The sequence below is a fragment of the Schistocerca serialis genome, unplaced genomic scaffold (genome assembly GCF_023864345.2).
Source record: "Schistocerca serialis cubense isolate TAMUIC-IGC-003099 unplaced genomic scaffold, iqSchSeri2.2 HiC_scaffold_1401, whole genome shotgun sequence".
Lineage (NCBI taxonomy): Eukaryota > Metazoa > Arthropoda > Insecta > Orthoptera > Acrididae > Schistocerca > Schistocerca serialis.
Window position 1 is genome coordinate 1215111 of NW_026047627.1, and position 12374 is coordinate 1227484.

The following is a 12374-nucleotide window of genomic DNA, read 5'->3' on the forward strand; positions in this document are numbered from 1 at the left end:
GCCTGCATCTTTTCCCATACAAAATTCAAACTACTCAGCCATTAAGCCCGAGGGCCATGGAACAGCAGTTTTGTTTCGCCTACACTCTTGTCTCCAGAATTGACGAACAGGACTTTGATGTGAATATGGTTTCGTTTCGCCCCTAAGCCCACATTTATTTGGATGGGTTCGTCAATAAGTGAAATTGGCGCATTTGGTGGACTGAGACTGCGCATTCGGTGATCGAGAAGTCTCTTCACCCTCAACGGGTGACTGTGTGGTGTGCAGTCTCCAGTCACGGAATAATCAGTGCAATATTCTTTTGATGACTACCGAACGGTACATAAAGGTTTTGGAAGATGATATCATCACGATTATCCAAAATTACCCTCATTTCGATAAGATGTGATTCATATTGCTCGACCCCTTCGAAGCAGGGAATTGTTTGATGTACTGGAGGAGAATTCTGGGGACCGCATTCTGGCTCTGGTGTACCCAGGAGGCACGGGCATTGGCCTCGATTGGCCTCCAGGTTCTCTGGATCTGAATACATCGACTTCTTTCGGTGGGGCTATTTTAAGGTCAAGGTGTAAAGCAATAGCCCAGAGACTATTGCTGACCTGAAAACAGCCATTCAGGAGGTCATCGCCAGCATCGATTTTCCGACACTTCAGCGGATCACGCAGAATTTCGCTATTCATCTGCGCCACCTCATCGCCAATGACGGCAGGCACATCGAAGATGTCATAACCTTAATCCGAATTTATGTAGTGACGTTTACATTTTGAATAAATTGTAACACGCCAAACTTTGTAACTAATTAACATTGTTTTTATTCTTCTTTATATACAGTCAGCAAGAAAAATGTATGCACACCATAAGGAACGAAAACTATTACTTATGTGTTTATTTTACAATTAATAATTCATCACATATGTTGTACAACTTTCAGCTTAGCATACGGTTACTTTAAGTGTTAAAATGTTTAGAGTCGGCGGCTATACACATAGCAGAATGACGAGCGGTCGTTAAAAGTCTCTAAGCACTATGGTACTTAACATCTGATGGCATTACTCCCTTAGACTTAGAACTTGTAAGTAGGCTGTTTATGTTTTCTCTATGTAAGTAGGCTGTTTATGTTTTCTTATTGGCAACGTTACGTAGCGCTCAATATGAAAATCACTGGCTGTGCTGTGTGCAGTCTGTGGCTAGTTTGCATTGTTGTCTGCCATTGTAGTGTTAGGCAGCTGGCTGTGAACAGCGCGTAGCGTTGCGCAGTTGGAGGTGAGCCGCCAGCAGTGGTGGATGTGGGGAGAGAGATGGCGGAGATTTGTAATTTGTCATGAACTGATATATATATTATGGCTTGTGATGATATTAAGGTAAATACATTGTTTGTTCTCTATTAATATCTTTCATTTGCTAACTATCCCTATCAGTAGTTAGTGCCTTCAGTAGTTTGAATCTTTTATTTAGCTGGCAGTAGTGGCGCTCGCTGTATTGCAGTAGCTTGAGCAGCGAAGATTTTTGTGAGGTAAGTGATTTGTGAAAGGTATAGTTTAATGTTAGTCAGGGCCATTCTTTTGTAGAGATTTTTGAAAGTCAGATTGCGTTGCGCTAACAAAATATTGTGTGTCAGGTTAAGCACAGTCTTGTATAAATTGTTCAAAGGGGACTTTCATATGGCGACCCTGCCAGGATACCTCACTGGAATCTTCAGATTTTTTCTTGTAGTTTGTGTAATTGGTGTAGCTATTGTTTATTGGTAGCGCGTAATCATAGAGAGAATTTCCTTTGTAGTTGTAGTTTTTCATTGTTGTACAGTAAAACAGTTGTGGCATGCATGTAGATTTGCACCAAGTATTTCGCAGCTGCGCTTGCAATTAACTAGATATTATTTTCAGTGCTATGTTAATGTGTTCTCTTATTTTTGATCTTCAAATGTGTTTTTCTGTGTTGTCGTGTGAAATACTGTGACAATAATGGCGTGTGAAAAACGTAATACTAGGCTCCAAAGTAAACTGAGAAATGACAGTGAAAATGAAAGCAGTGTGTTAGCGCCACCGAGTAATGAATTAACTGATGTTCAAAGTAGTAATTTGGTAACTGTTCATAGGGAAATGGAGCAGGCGGCAAACAATGGCGTGGACAGTGAAACAATTAGTGAAGAGGGACGCATTATCGATCGATCGGTCGGCAACAGCTTGCCTCAGGAATCGGGAATGACAGGACACAATTTTGCGAATACTGTAGACTCAGGTTTTGGGTTCTCGCCGTTTTCTCAAATGAGTCAAGACACATTTTCCGCTTGTCAAAATGTGAATGTTGCCGGTGCAAATTCACTGCCGAAAAGCACTGAGGAACATGTTTCAGACACCAGTGCATTGTTATTACAGTTAATGCAACAAATGGGACAAAAGCTACAAAAGTTAGACACAACACTTGAACAAAATCAGAAACAAATGGGACAAAATCTTAAAAAGTTAGATACAGTGAAACAAAATCTTAAAAAGTTAGACACAATGGAACAAAATCAGAGACAAACACAGCAACAGCTTCAAAAGTTAGACTCATTGGAACAAACTCTTGAACAAACGCGTGAAGATTTAACTACTGAGTTACATAACATTGAATCGAAATGTCAAAAAGTCTGTAATGACGTAAAAACACAAATTTGTGAGCATTTTCAACCTATTTTTTCGCGGCATGAAAATGCATTACAGAATCACGAAGCAGCCATAAAAGAGCTGCAAACCATTGTTCATGAAAATCATGAGACCTTGTGGGCTAAATTTGACTCAGTTGCATCTACCGATTCGGTTACGCAACTTGCAAAAGCTCAGGAAAACTTAAAGGACAAAGTAGATACTCTGAAACTTGGATCAGAAAAACATGCTGAGGAAATAAGTACACTATCGGAGAAAGTAGCCGAACTTTCGGATCAATTCACTAACTTATCTACAAAGGTAGATGATGATCTGAATGACACAAGACCCGTAGCCTTCACTGACACAGAAGAGTATGAACAAATAAGAAAATTCAAACAAAATCAGAATCAAATTAATACACAACACCAAAGAGAAATCCGGGAAGTACAAGATCAGCTGACACAGGTAATACAAGAATTACGTATTTCAGAGGACACTCGCGCTCCAACACGGGAAGAGGGACTTAGAAACACGGAAAAGCTGCAAAATAATAACACAGGGCATTTCGGAAGTAATGAAAGAAATTGGGAATGTGCACCGAATTTTGAGATGGAACGGCCGACACGACCTAACAATCACCGATATGCGACTCGCCGACATGATGATTTTGACTATAAGCTGTTCATTACTACACGTAAATTCAAAACATTTAAGAATTCTGGCAACGACATTCATCCACAAGCATGGCTCCATCAATTCTCGCATTGTTTTCCTCCCAACTGGTCGTTAGAACACAGATTAGAATTCATGTGTGGCTATTTAGAGAATGAACCAGCTGTAAGAATGCGATCGGTCATTCACGATTGCTACAGTGAAGGAGAATTTTACCATGCCTTCCTCTCAGCATATTGGTCTCAAGCCACACAACACCGTGTAAAACATAGCATCATGATGATGAAACACTTTGAACAATCTGAATTTTCCAGTCTTGCCAAATATTTTGAAGACATGTTGCACAAGAATCAGTATCTTTCAAACCCACACAGCCCCTCAGAACTCATCCGCATTTGCTTACTCAAATTGCCTGAACATTTACGACATATTATTTTAGCAGGACGTTGCAAAGACGACATTGAAGCTTTTCAGGGACTGTTACAAGAACTGGAAAGTGACACTGACAATCGCGGAACGCGAAAACAAGGACACAACAATTACAGGTCACATCCGTCACAATTCCGTGACGACAGAAGCAATAACTGGACACGACAAGGCTATTCTTACAACGCAAATCGTGACCCAAACAGACACCACCCGTATGACAACCACTGGCAGAGTAATAGTTACAGAGAAAGATCGCATTTCCGTAGTAATGAATATGACAGAGATTACCTTAGAAACAGACAATATGGGAACCAGAATAATTATTATCAAGGGAGGCAGAATAAATTCAGGCGCAACAGTTCGACGCACAGTTACGATTCAGGGAGAAATTCTCCACCACGTGACCGACACGAAAGAAATTGTGTAAACTACCGACAAAACGACAGACCTGAATTCCATCAGAACTGGCGAGCTTCAAACAGAGCAGGGCCTTCTCGTCAGAGTGAATTTGTAGAAGATAGGTCTCCTAATCCCAATAACGACGCGCGCCAACAAAGAGACAGACAATGACTCGCACCGCAGGCAGCCGCGTGCGCCGGCTGGCTCAAAGAAAAATAACAAAGACGCGAACCTTGAGAAAAGATTTAGCATTCCTTACCGACGTGTAAAACATGACAATTGCTTTGCAGTTGAAAGTCTGCGTACTAGGAAGAGTAAAGGTTTACACCACATTTCACATGTAAAACCGTTTATTGAAAGATAATCTGCTTTTTAACTTAGTCTTTGTCATAAAATTTTTCGCTTCACATTACTAATATGCTTTGTCAGACTTAGAATCTGTTAACATACAACAATGTTTGATGTTAAATATCCAATCAAGAACCAAGATAACTTATTTAAACAGAAATGACGAATGCATTGTTATAGTGAACAGACGTCACAGTGTTATAGTGTGTGTACATTCTTGCTTGTTTGTTGCACGATTATGGAACGACTATAAGGCTTACATACTTAGAACATTTACCAGTACTGCTAATGAGATTTTAATGCAACATTTTGGTTTACTTGAAAATATATTCTGGATTTAAAGTACTTTCAGTGAGATACCAGATGGCACAGTGGTTAGTTTATGTGACAGCTACACGATTTTATCACGACGCTACTAATGAGTGACAATTTACAATGTTGCTTTTGCGGTGTATCTGTTTTATATCTGCACAGTTTTTCTGAATTCTTCTGGAAAGTAAAACAGGTTTTAGTAGTAAATTTGTGGTATAGCAACAATGAGACAGCCTTTTTTGTGGCACAACAATACGTTACTGTACAGTACTTTCTTCATCACGCCAATAACCATAATAACTATGATATCTATACGCAAAGCATTTCACTTTTGTTTATCATGAGGTAAGTACATTGACTTCTGCAGAACTTAGCTTTCGGAGGACGAAAACTACGACACTTCCACAGAGATTATGTTACAAGACGCACAGTTTAGCGCTACAGTGCACGTATTTGAGTGATCAATTTTATACTTAAAACATTTATTTTTAAAGATTTTTGAATTACAAAGAAAGTTTTCCGTGATACATTTCATTCCATTGCTGTAATCTGTAACACCTGAGGGTATAATTACATTAATCCTCAGGGGGGTTCACGCTTACTTTGTGTACCATGTGTGTGGCAACCACAAGGAACCCTAGCTGATATGGTATTTGCTTATACAACTTTACACATCGGTACCATATTTCTCTAACACAGAATTACACAGCTATCTGATTATTTGACAGAGAAACAAACATTCTTTTTACTACATCAGTGACACATGTTTACGCAATACACAGTTGGGTAACTTCACACTTATGAAACTGTATTTTGTCTGTACTTTGAGAAACGCTCATATTTTTCGGAATCATTGTGATACTATGAGAGCTTTGAATGACGTATTTCGTAAGGGAGCATGATTTTAAAGTACGTTTGAGGCAGATGACACTTTTGACATGAGCAGAGAATGTTTTTAATTATTGGAGGAAGTTACGACGATTTTGAGAGTTGACTGAAGTTTTATGATGTTATTTTTACGACGACGATGTGTATTATGCTGCTGAGGTATGTTTATGATTAATAGGCTGAGGCTATATGAGTTATTTGATTATGCTTCATATTTATAATGACGAAATATTGACGAGTGTCGATGGATACGTATATGTATAATGAGGTAAGGAATAATGAGTAGTGTTTAGGGACTCTGATTTATGAAAAGGATGTTGGAAACCAAGAAACGTACTTTAAGAGTTATGAAATGTGTGACTGTATCACAATGCTGACGAATATTTTTTTTGGACACTTATATTTATAGGATTTTGTTTCTACAGATTTGCAACGCTAATTCTTGACCTGTGAAATATTTTTATATGAGACTGCCACGGTAGCAGAAACTGCTGTCGTAAATATTTCCGTAAGAAAGTTAAGTGACCACCTGCAAGTAATGCGTCGTGGGCACCCAGCTGTGTCGGACGCCTGGAGAGAGGGCCATTGGTGCATGCCTTTCAGAGCACAGGAAGGAAAAAAAAGGGAGGCCATTATCCTGGTCATTGTCATTCCTTTAGAGAAAGCATCGCAAATCCGACACGCTAATTACTTGGAAACATATCGTACTTTCTGATATTTACTGAAATGCCTAATGAAATGACAAGAAATAGTATGTCTACACACCTGACTATGATGAGAGATTTTTTTACTACTTATGAAATGCCACATGACTATTGAACGATGTTCTTACGCTTTGCTTTGTACATAGTTGCTTATTTCATTTGATATCTAGTTTCTAGCTGCACTGCAGCATTGGTTAAAATAAAATTTTATAGATGTACTAATATAAATATTTTCTGTCTACAGATCGAGTATATAATAATTTTTTTCAAAAAAATGAGGGAGCACAAAGCGACATTTACCTTCACAGGAACTGCATTCATAATTTTCTTTTCAAGTACTTGGTAATTTCTTTTTGTAGAATAACTTCTTGTGGTGCACCACTTTAATTACTTAGACATTAAGATGTGATTATACATTTCCCTTATATGCATTGTTGTTTTTACTGTAATATTTTTTCTGCTTCAGCTATGTCATGTTTAGATATACGTTATTGCATTTGCTGTTGCTGTTTGCCAGGCATAGTGCTACTAAATTTCACATTACATTACTCTGTTAAGCCAGTTTTACAACTGATTTTTTTTTGTTGCTGCTCATTGGCTCATATTAGTTGTAATTTTGCATTTTATCTGTTAATTTAGATTTACTGTAGCTTGCTTTGCAATTTTCCAATTTTTTGGTCATTGCTGTTTGTGTTACTTATTTTGTGCTGCTGCATTGCCTCGTCCCTTAGTTTAGCATCTGAGCTCAGTAGATTTAAGTTAGCTTAAGAGGGGGTAGCCTCTAAGAGAATGAGTTGCGATGAATTGGAAGAAATGCATTGAGAAAACAGGTTTAGGTAGGATTTTCTTGGAAATAAATGATGAGGTAAGATAATGGAAAATAAAAATGAGGTAAGAAACGTGTGAACATATAAACACAGAAAGCATGCTTAGTTAGAATTTTTTTTGGTGGAAACAAAGGATGAAATAAGAGGAAAGATATATGAAGTTTTGGGTTGGACTGCAGTACCAAATGTTACACTGAAAACGAACCCTGTCCTTTCCTATTGGTGTTATCCCACTATGAGTTTGTGTACCCTTGTGTATTTGTTTTCTTCGTGTCTCTGTGTAGTTTCGTAGAATTTTTTCTTCTTTTAATATTAAGCTACATTCACTATGATGAGGAATACTGTTATCCTCAAATATAATTGGCATTAATAATATGTTATTTACTTTGTAAAGATATTAGACATTATTCATTCTGTTTAAATGCTCATGTGTGAAGTTGATGTTTCGCAAGTTATTCTGATCTTCTATGTATGTACTCATGTCATAATTCCTGTAACACTGATGTATATGTCTATTTCTATTCTTTTGTAAAGCCTGTACTACAAATGTTATCTGTATTGTTATGTTTTTAATGATGTATTTTGTACCTTTGTTATTGTATTCTTATGTTATAAAATTGTAATTGTCACCAGTTCATGATATTATTAACTTGTTAGTTACATTTCACTGCACACGTTTCTGTTGGTCATAATTATGAAAAATTTTATCAAATCATTATTGGCGACTGCCCAAAAAAATTTTGTAAAAATTTTTGTGGGGAGCATGGGGGCTATGTAAGTAGGCTGTTTATGTTTTCTCTATGTAAGTAGGCTGTTTATGTTTTCTTATTGGCAACGTTACGTAGCGCTCAATATGAAAATCACTGGCTGTGCTGTGTGCCGTCTGTGGCTAGTTTGCATTGTTGTCTGCCATTGTAGTGTTAGGCAGCTGGCTGTGAACAGCGCGTAGCGTTGCGCAGTTGGAGGTGAGCCGCCAGCAGTGGTGGATGTGGGGAGAGAGATGGCGGAGATTTGTAATTTGTCATGAACTGATATATATATTATGGCTTGTGATGATATTAAGGTAAATACATTGTTTGTTCTCTATTAATATCTTTCATTTGCTAACTATCCCTATCAGTAGTTAGTGCCTTCAGTAGTTTGAATCTTTTATTTAGCTGGCAGTAGTGGCGCTCGCTGTATTGCAGTAGCTTGAGCAGCGAAGATTTTTGTGAGGTAAGTGATTTGTGAAAGGTATAGTTTAATGTTAGTCAGGGCCATTCTTTTGTAGAGATTTTTGAAAGTCAGATTGCGTTGCGCTAACAAAATATTGTGTGTCAGGTTAAGCACAGTCTTGTATAAATTGTTCAAAGGGGACTTTCATAAACTACTTAAACCTAACTAACCTAAGGACATCCCACATATCCTTGCGGAGGCAGGATTCGAACCTGCGACTGTAGCATGAGCGCGATTCCGGACTGAAGCGCCTAGAACCGTTCGGCCAAAGCTTCCGGCTCGTCGCAACTATGTCAGTCACTGTTACAGTGGAGAATGCTGCACATGTCGCTGTAATCTCCTGGCGAAGTTCTTCCAGCGTGTGAAGTTCCTCCAGCCCCACAAGAAAAAGTCCGTAGGTGTTAGATCTGGCGACCGTGGAGGGAACTCAATGGGTCTTCTTCATCCAGTCCAATGCCCCAGCCGCAGGACACGATGGGAATTAGAATGGCCATCGAACACCCCATGTTGTTGTTGGCCACTTTCATTTGTATGGATTCGTTAGTAAGTGAAATTGGCATGGTTGGGGGACTGAGAGTCAGTATTTGGCGATCGAGATGTCACTTCACCCTCAATGGGAGACTGTGTGGTGTGCAATGTCCACTCATGGATTATCCAAATTCACCCTGGAGGTGCACTTTTGGGACCATTCTGGTTCTCATGCACACAGAGGCCACTAGCATGGGCCTAGATTGTATTCACTTTCAGATAAAACAGCTATGCCATGCATACCTGCTCTATTCTCCTGTATTACTACATGTAACACTTCTCCCCCTTCCTAAGTACCTGTTCGTTGAATAGATTAAAGGTAATTGTTTATAGTACACCACCCAGCCGGACTCATTTGTGAACATGCGTAGAACCTGAGTGCACTCCAATGGAAGTCTTCTCTTTTATTATACAGCTTCCACATAACATATCACTCTCTATGCCTATTCCTACTCTCTCCTGTATCTCAAACTTTATTTGGCCATTTTACATCATGAGACGTTTCCTGTATACCTACCAAAGCTATGTATTTACAATTTCAAATTAAGTTTAATGATATTACTCCTTCTTGGATTCTTCGTTTTTTTCCAAATCCAAACTGACTTTCTGATAATCGTGTGTCAACTGTTCGTAGACAGTGGAAGCCTTTATTTGATAAGGCATTCACAACTAAGCTAAGACTTCGGTAATTTTCGTATTTTAAGACATTCCTCCTTTAAGGACAAATATCGTATAATGCTTTTTCCAAAATCTGAGGGCAAATTCCCCTGTTTCTATATGTTGCGCTAGGGAGTATATAACAGATTTCTAATTCCAATTCTTCCACATTCGACAAATTCAGCTAGAATGTTGTCTTCCCCAGGGCTTTCTTGTTTCTCGGATTTTCAGAGCTAGCTGATAGAAAATAAGTGCAATAAATAATAGTAATTTAGAATGTCAATTAAAGGATCAACCTGACCGTCTAACGTAGTAACTGGAACTGTGACTATTTTCAGCGCTAATAACAGCTTGTAATGAAGAACTCACACCAACAAAGGTCAGTTATCAGTACCATCTGCAACAATTTGGTAGGGTGTCATCAATTATCAAATGACGTAAAAAATGTGTGTTGAAAATATGGCATATTCTCTATGACTGGCCCTGACATATCCCCCTACAGTAATGGCTCCCAACCTTTCTGAGACTATTATCCCAGAGTGCAAACAGACACTAGCTAGAGCTCCACCTCCCCCACCCCACCCCCCTTCCCGCCCAAACACACACACTAAGTCATCGTCTTTAGCAATTAACTAAACTCCACTAAGAAGAATATTTCCTTTGAAAATTTTTATTTTGAAGGTGATGAAAGGTAAATGATACTTAGCTTTTGTAGACGTTTTATTAAACCTCAGACTAATGTGTCAATTATACAATTGGTACTTCTTATTTGTAATGATGTAGCCATTCTCATTGTGTCTAAGACTACTCAAAAATGGAAGTTAGCTAACTGTCTGCAGTGAAGTTGTGCAGTTGTTACAAAACTTGTTTCCTCTACAGCACTTCTCTCTCTATTGACACTTGTGTCACCCTCAACCTGCACCTTTACTTAAATTCAGTCAAGTGAAAATTCGTGCACTCTACTTACTGTTCTGTATCACTTGATTGCTGGACTCCTTACTTCTGCAGTGTCAGAAACCGAACGATTTTAACTTGCCGACGCTTTGAGTCTGACTAGGTGCCACAAATAATAATAAAAATAAAGTACTGTACACATCTTACACTACAATAGTAGCCACTGCATAGTAAGTGTTGAGTTGAAGTTTAATATTTTTTCATTTATTATTATGAAGTGAGTGATGACGAAATATCTGGTCATTTGCTACAAATTTTTATGAGATATTTAAATATATGTGATCTATATGTCTCGATTTCTCCATCATGGTACAAAGTGAAAACTATTGCGTGCAGCAGGAGGATTATGTATGGAAGATGAAGTTCATATATTCGTTTGACAAGCTGTAGCATGCACCACATTATGTCATTCATTACTTCTATAATTTAAAAATAAAAATTAATTAATGTTAACTTATGTAATAACTATTACATTGTTGTGAAATAGTAATGATAAACATGATCTTTTAGAAATAATTTAGTATTGTGAGCGAAACACAGTTGGACACAGTTGTTTGTTCCCCACATAAAATTTAATTTTATCCACTGGGGGAGGGGGGGGGGGAGGGGGCCGTTATGCCACTACCCTACAAAATATTGGGTGTTGTCATGTCGGAATATGTGAGAAGTTGCCAGCAAGCTATGCCCGCCACCTCTATATCATGTTTCTAGAAAGTCATTCCAGACTGTGACATCAGTTAGTTGATCCCCTGTATCAGTTCCTGGAGAGAAACATGCTGAGCTAGCGGTTAGGGGCAGAGGGATACAGATTTCAGACATAAAATATCATTGTTTTCTTACATAAGTGCAGAAATTGGGACTGTGTGTTGAATAAAATATGCTCTTAGTTTTGTGCTAGATCTCCATTTTGATACTTTGAGCAAGTAATTGTACAGAGAGACAAATGATAGGAGGCCTGTATTCCTTCCGTGGCATTTTTTACAACCAAATGGGGAAGTTTTAAGAGGAGATGTAATAGATTTTCAAAAGTATTATTTCCTTCATCTACACACTTTAATCTATGTTGTGTGTGAATTTTATCCTGATGGAAGCTGTATAAATGCCTTTAAATTGATAAAATGATTAACTCTGCACTGGCAGCCACTCCTACCTTTTACTTTGGGAAACTGTGTTCCAGAATCCCTCACAGTGGGACGAGTTCAGGAGGCTGAGGAGGCCACGGCCGTGGATCTGGGTGCCCTGCTGGACGCCGGGGACGGCGCTGTGGTGACTCTGCTGGCCGGGGACACGCGGCTCGTGGCTCACAGGGCTGTCTTGGCCGCCAGGAGTCCCGTGTTTGCGGACATGTTCCGTCGCGTCACTGTAGAGGGCAGCAGCAGCCAGCTCGTACTCTCGGACACAGAGGGTCCTGTGCTGCGCCAGGTGCTGGCATACCTCTACACCCTGCAGGTGCCCCAGCTGCCCAGCATGGCCCCACAACTGCTGGTCGCCGCCGACATATACGGCCTGTCGGTACTGAAAGCGCACTGTGAGCAACAGGTGGTCGCCCAGCTGTCTGTCGAGACTGCGGCAGTCGCAGGTGTTATCGCGATTAGGCATTCCGCCAACAGGCTGAAGCAAGCTGCCGTCGCGTTCATAAAGGCCCACTTGCTCCATGTGATGGCGACCCAGGGCTGGGCTGAGGCTGTAGTCAACGACCCACAAACTGTTGTGGAGTTGACTCACCTGATTGCAGAGACACCGACAGACACCAGGTAAGCATGAGACAAGCTGCTCAACTATGTTACACAGCTCTAAGTGTGCGTACTGACAAG

At 39.5% G+C, this 12374-nt stretch overlaps 1 protein-coding gene across 2 annotated transcripts in view; it reads left to right on the forward strand.

The window, feature by feature from the left end:
• Positions 1–12374, forward strand: part of LOC126442701 (60 kDa lysophospholipase-like) — a 128971-nt gene that overhangs the window by 75729 nt on the left and 40868 nt on the right. For both annotated transcript variants that reach the window (XM_050090749.1, XM_050090750.1), the window contains exon 3: positions 11738–12314. In XM_050090749.1, the coding sequence (XP_049946706.1) occupies positions 11738–12314 (577 nt within the window). The remainder of the gene's footprint in view (positions 1–11737; positions 12315–12374) is intronic.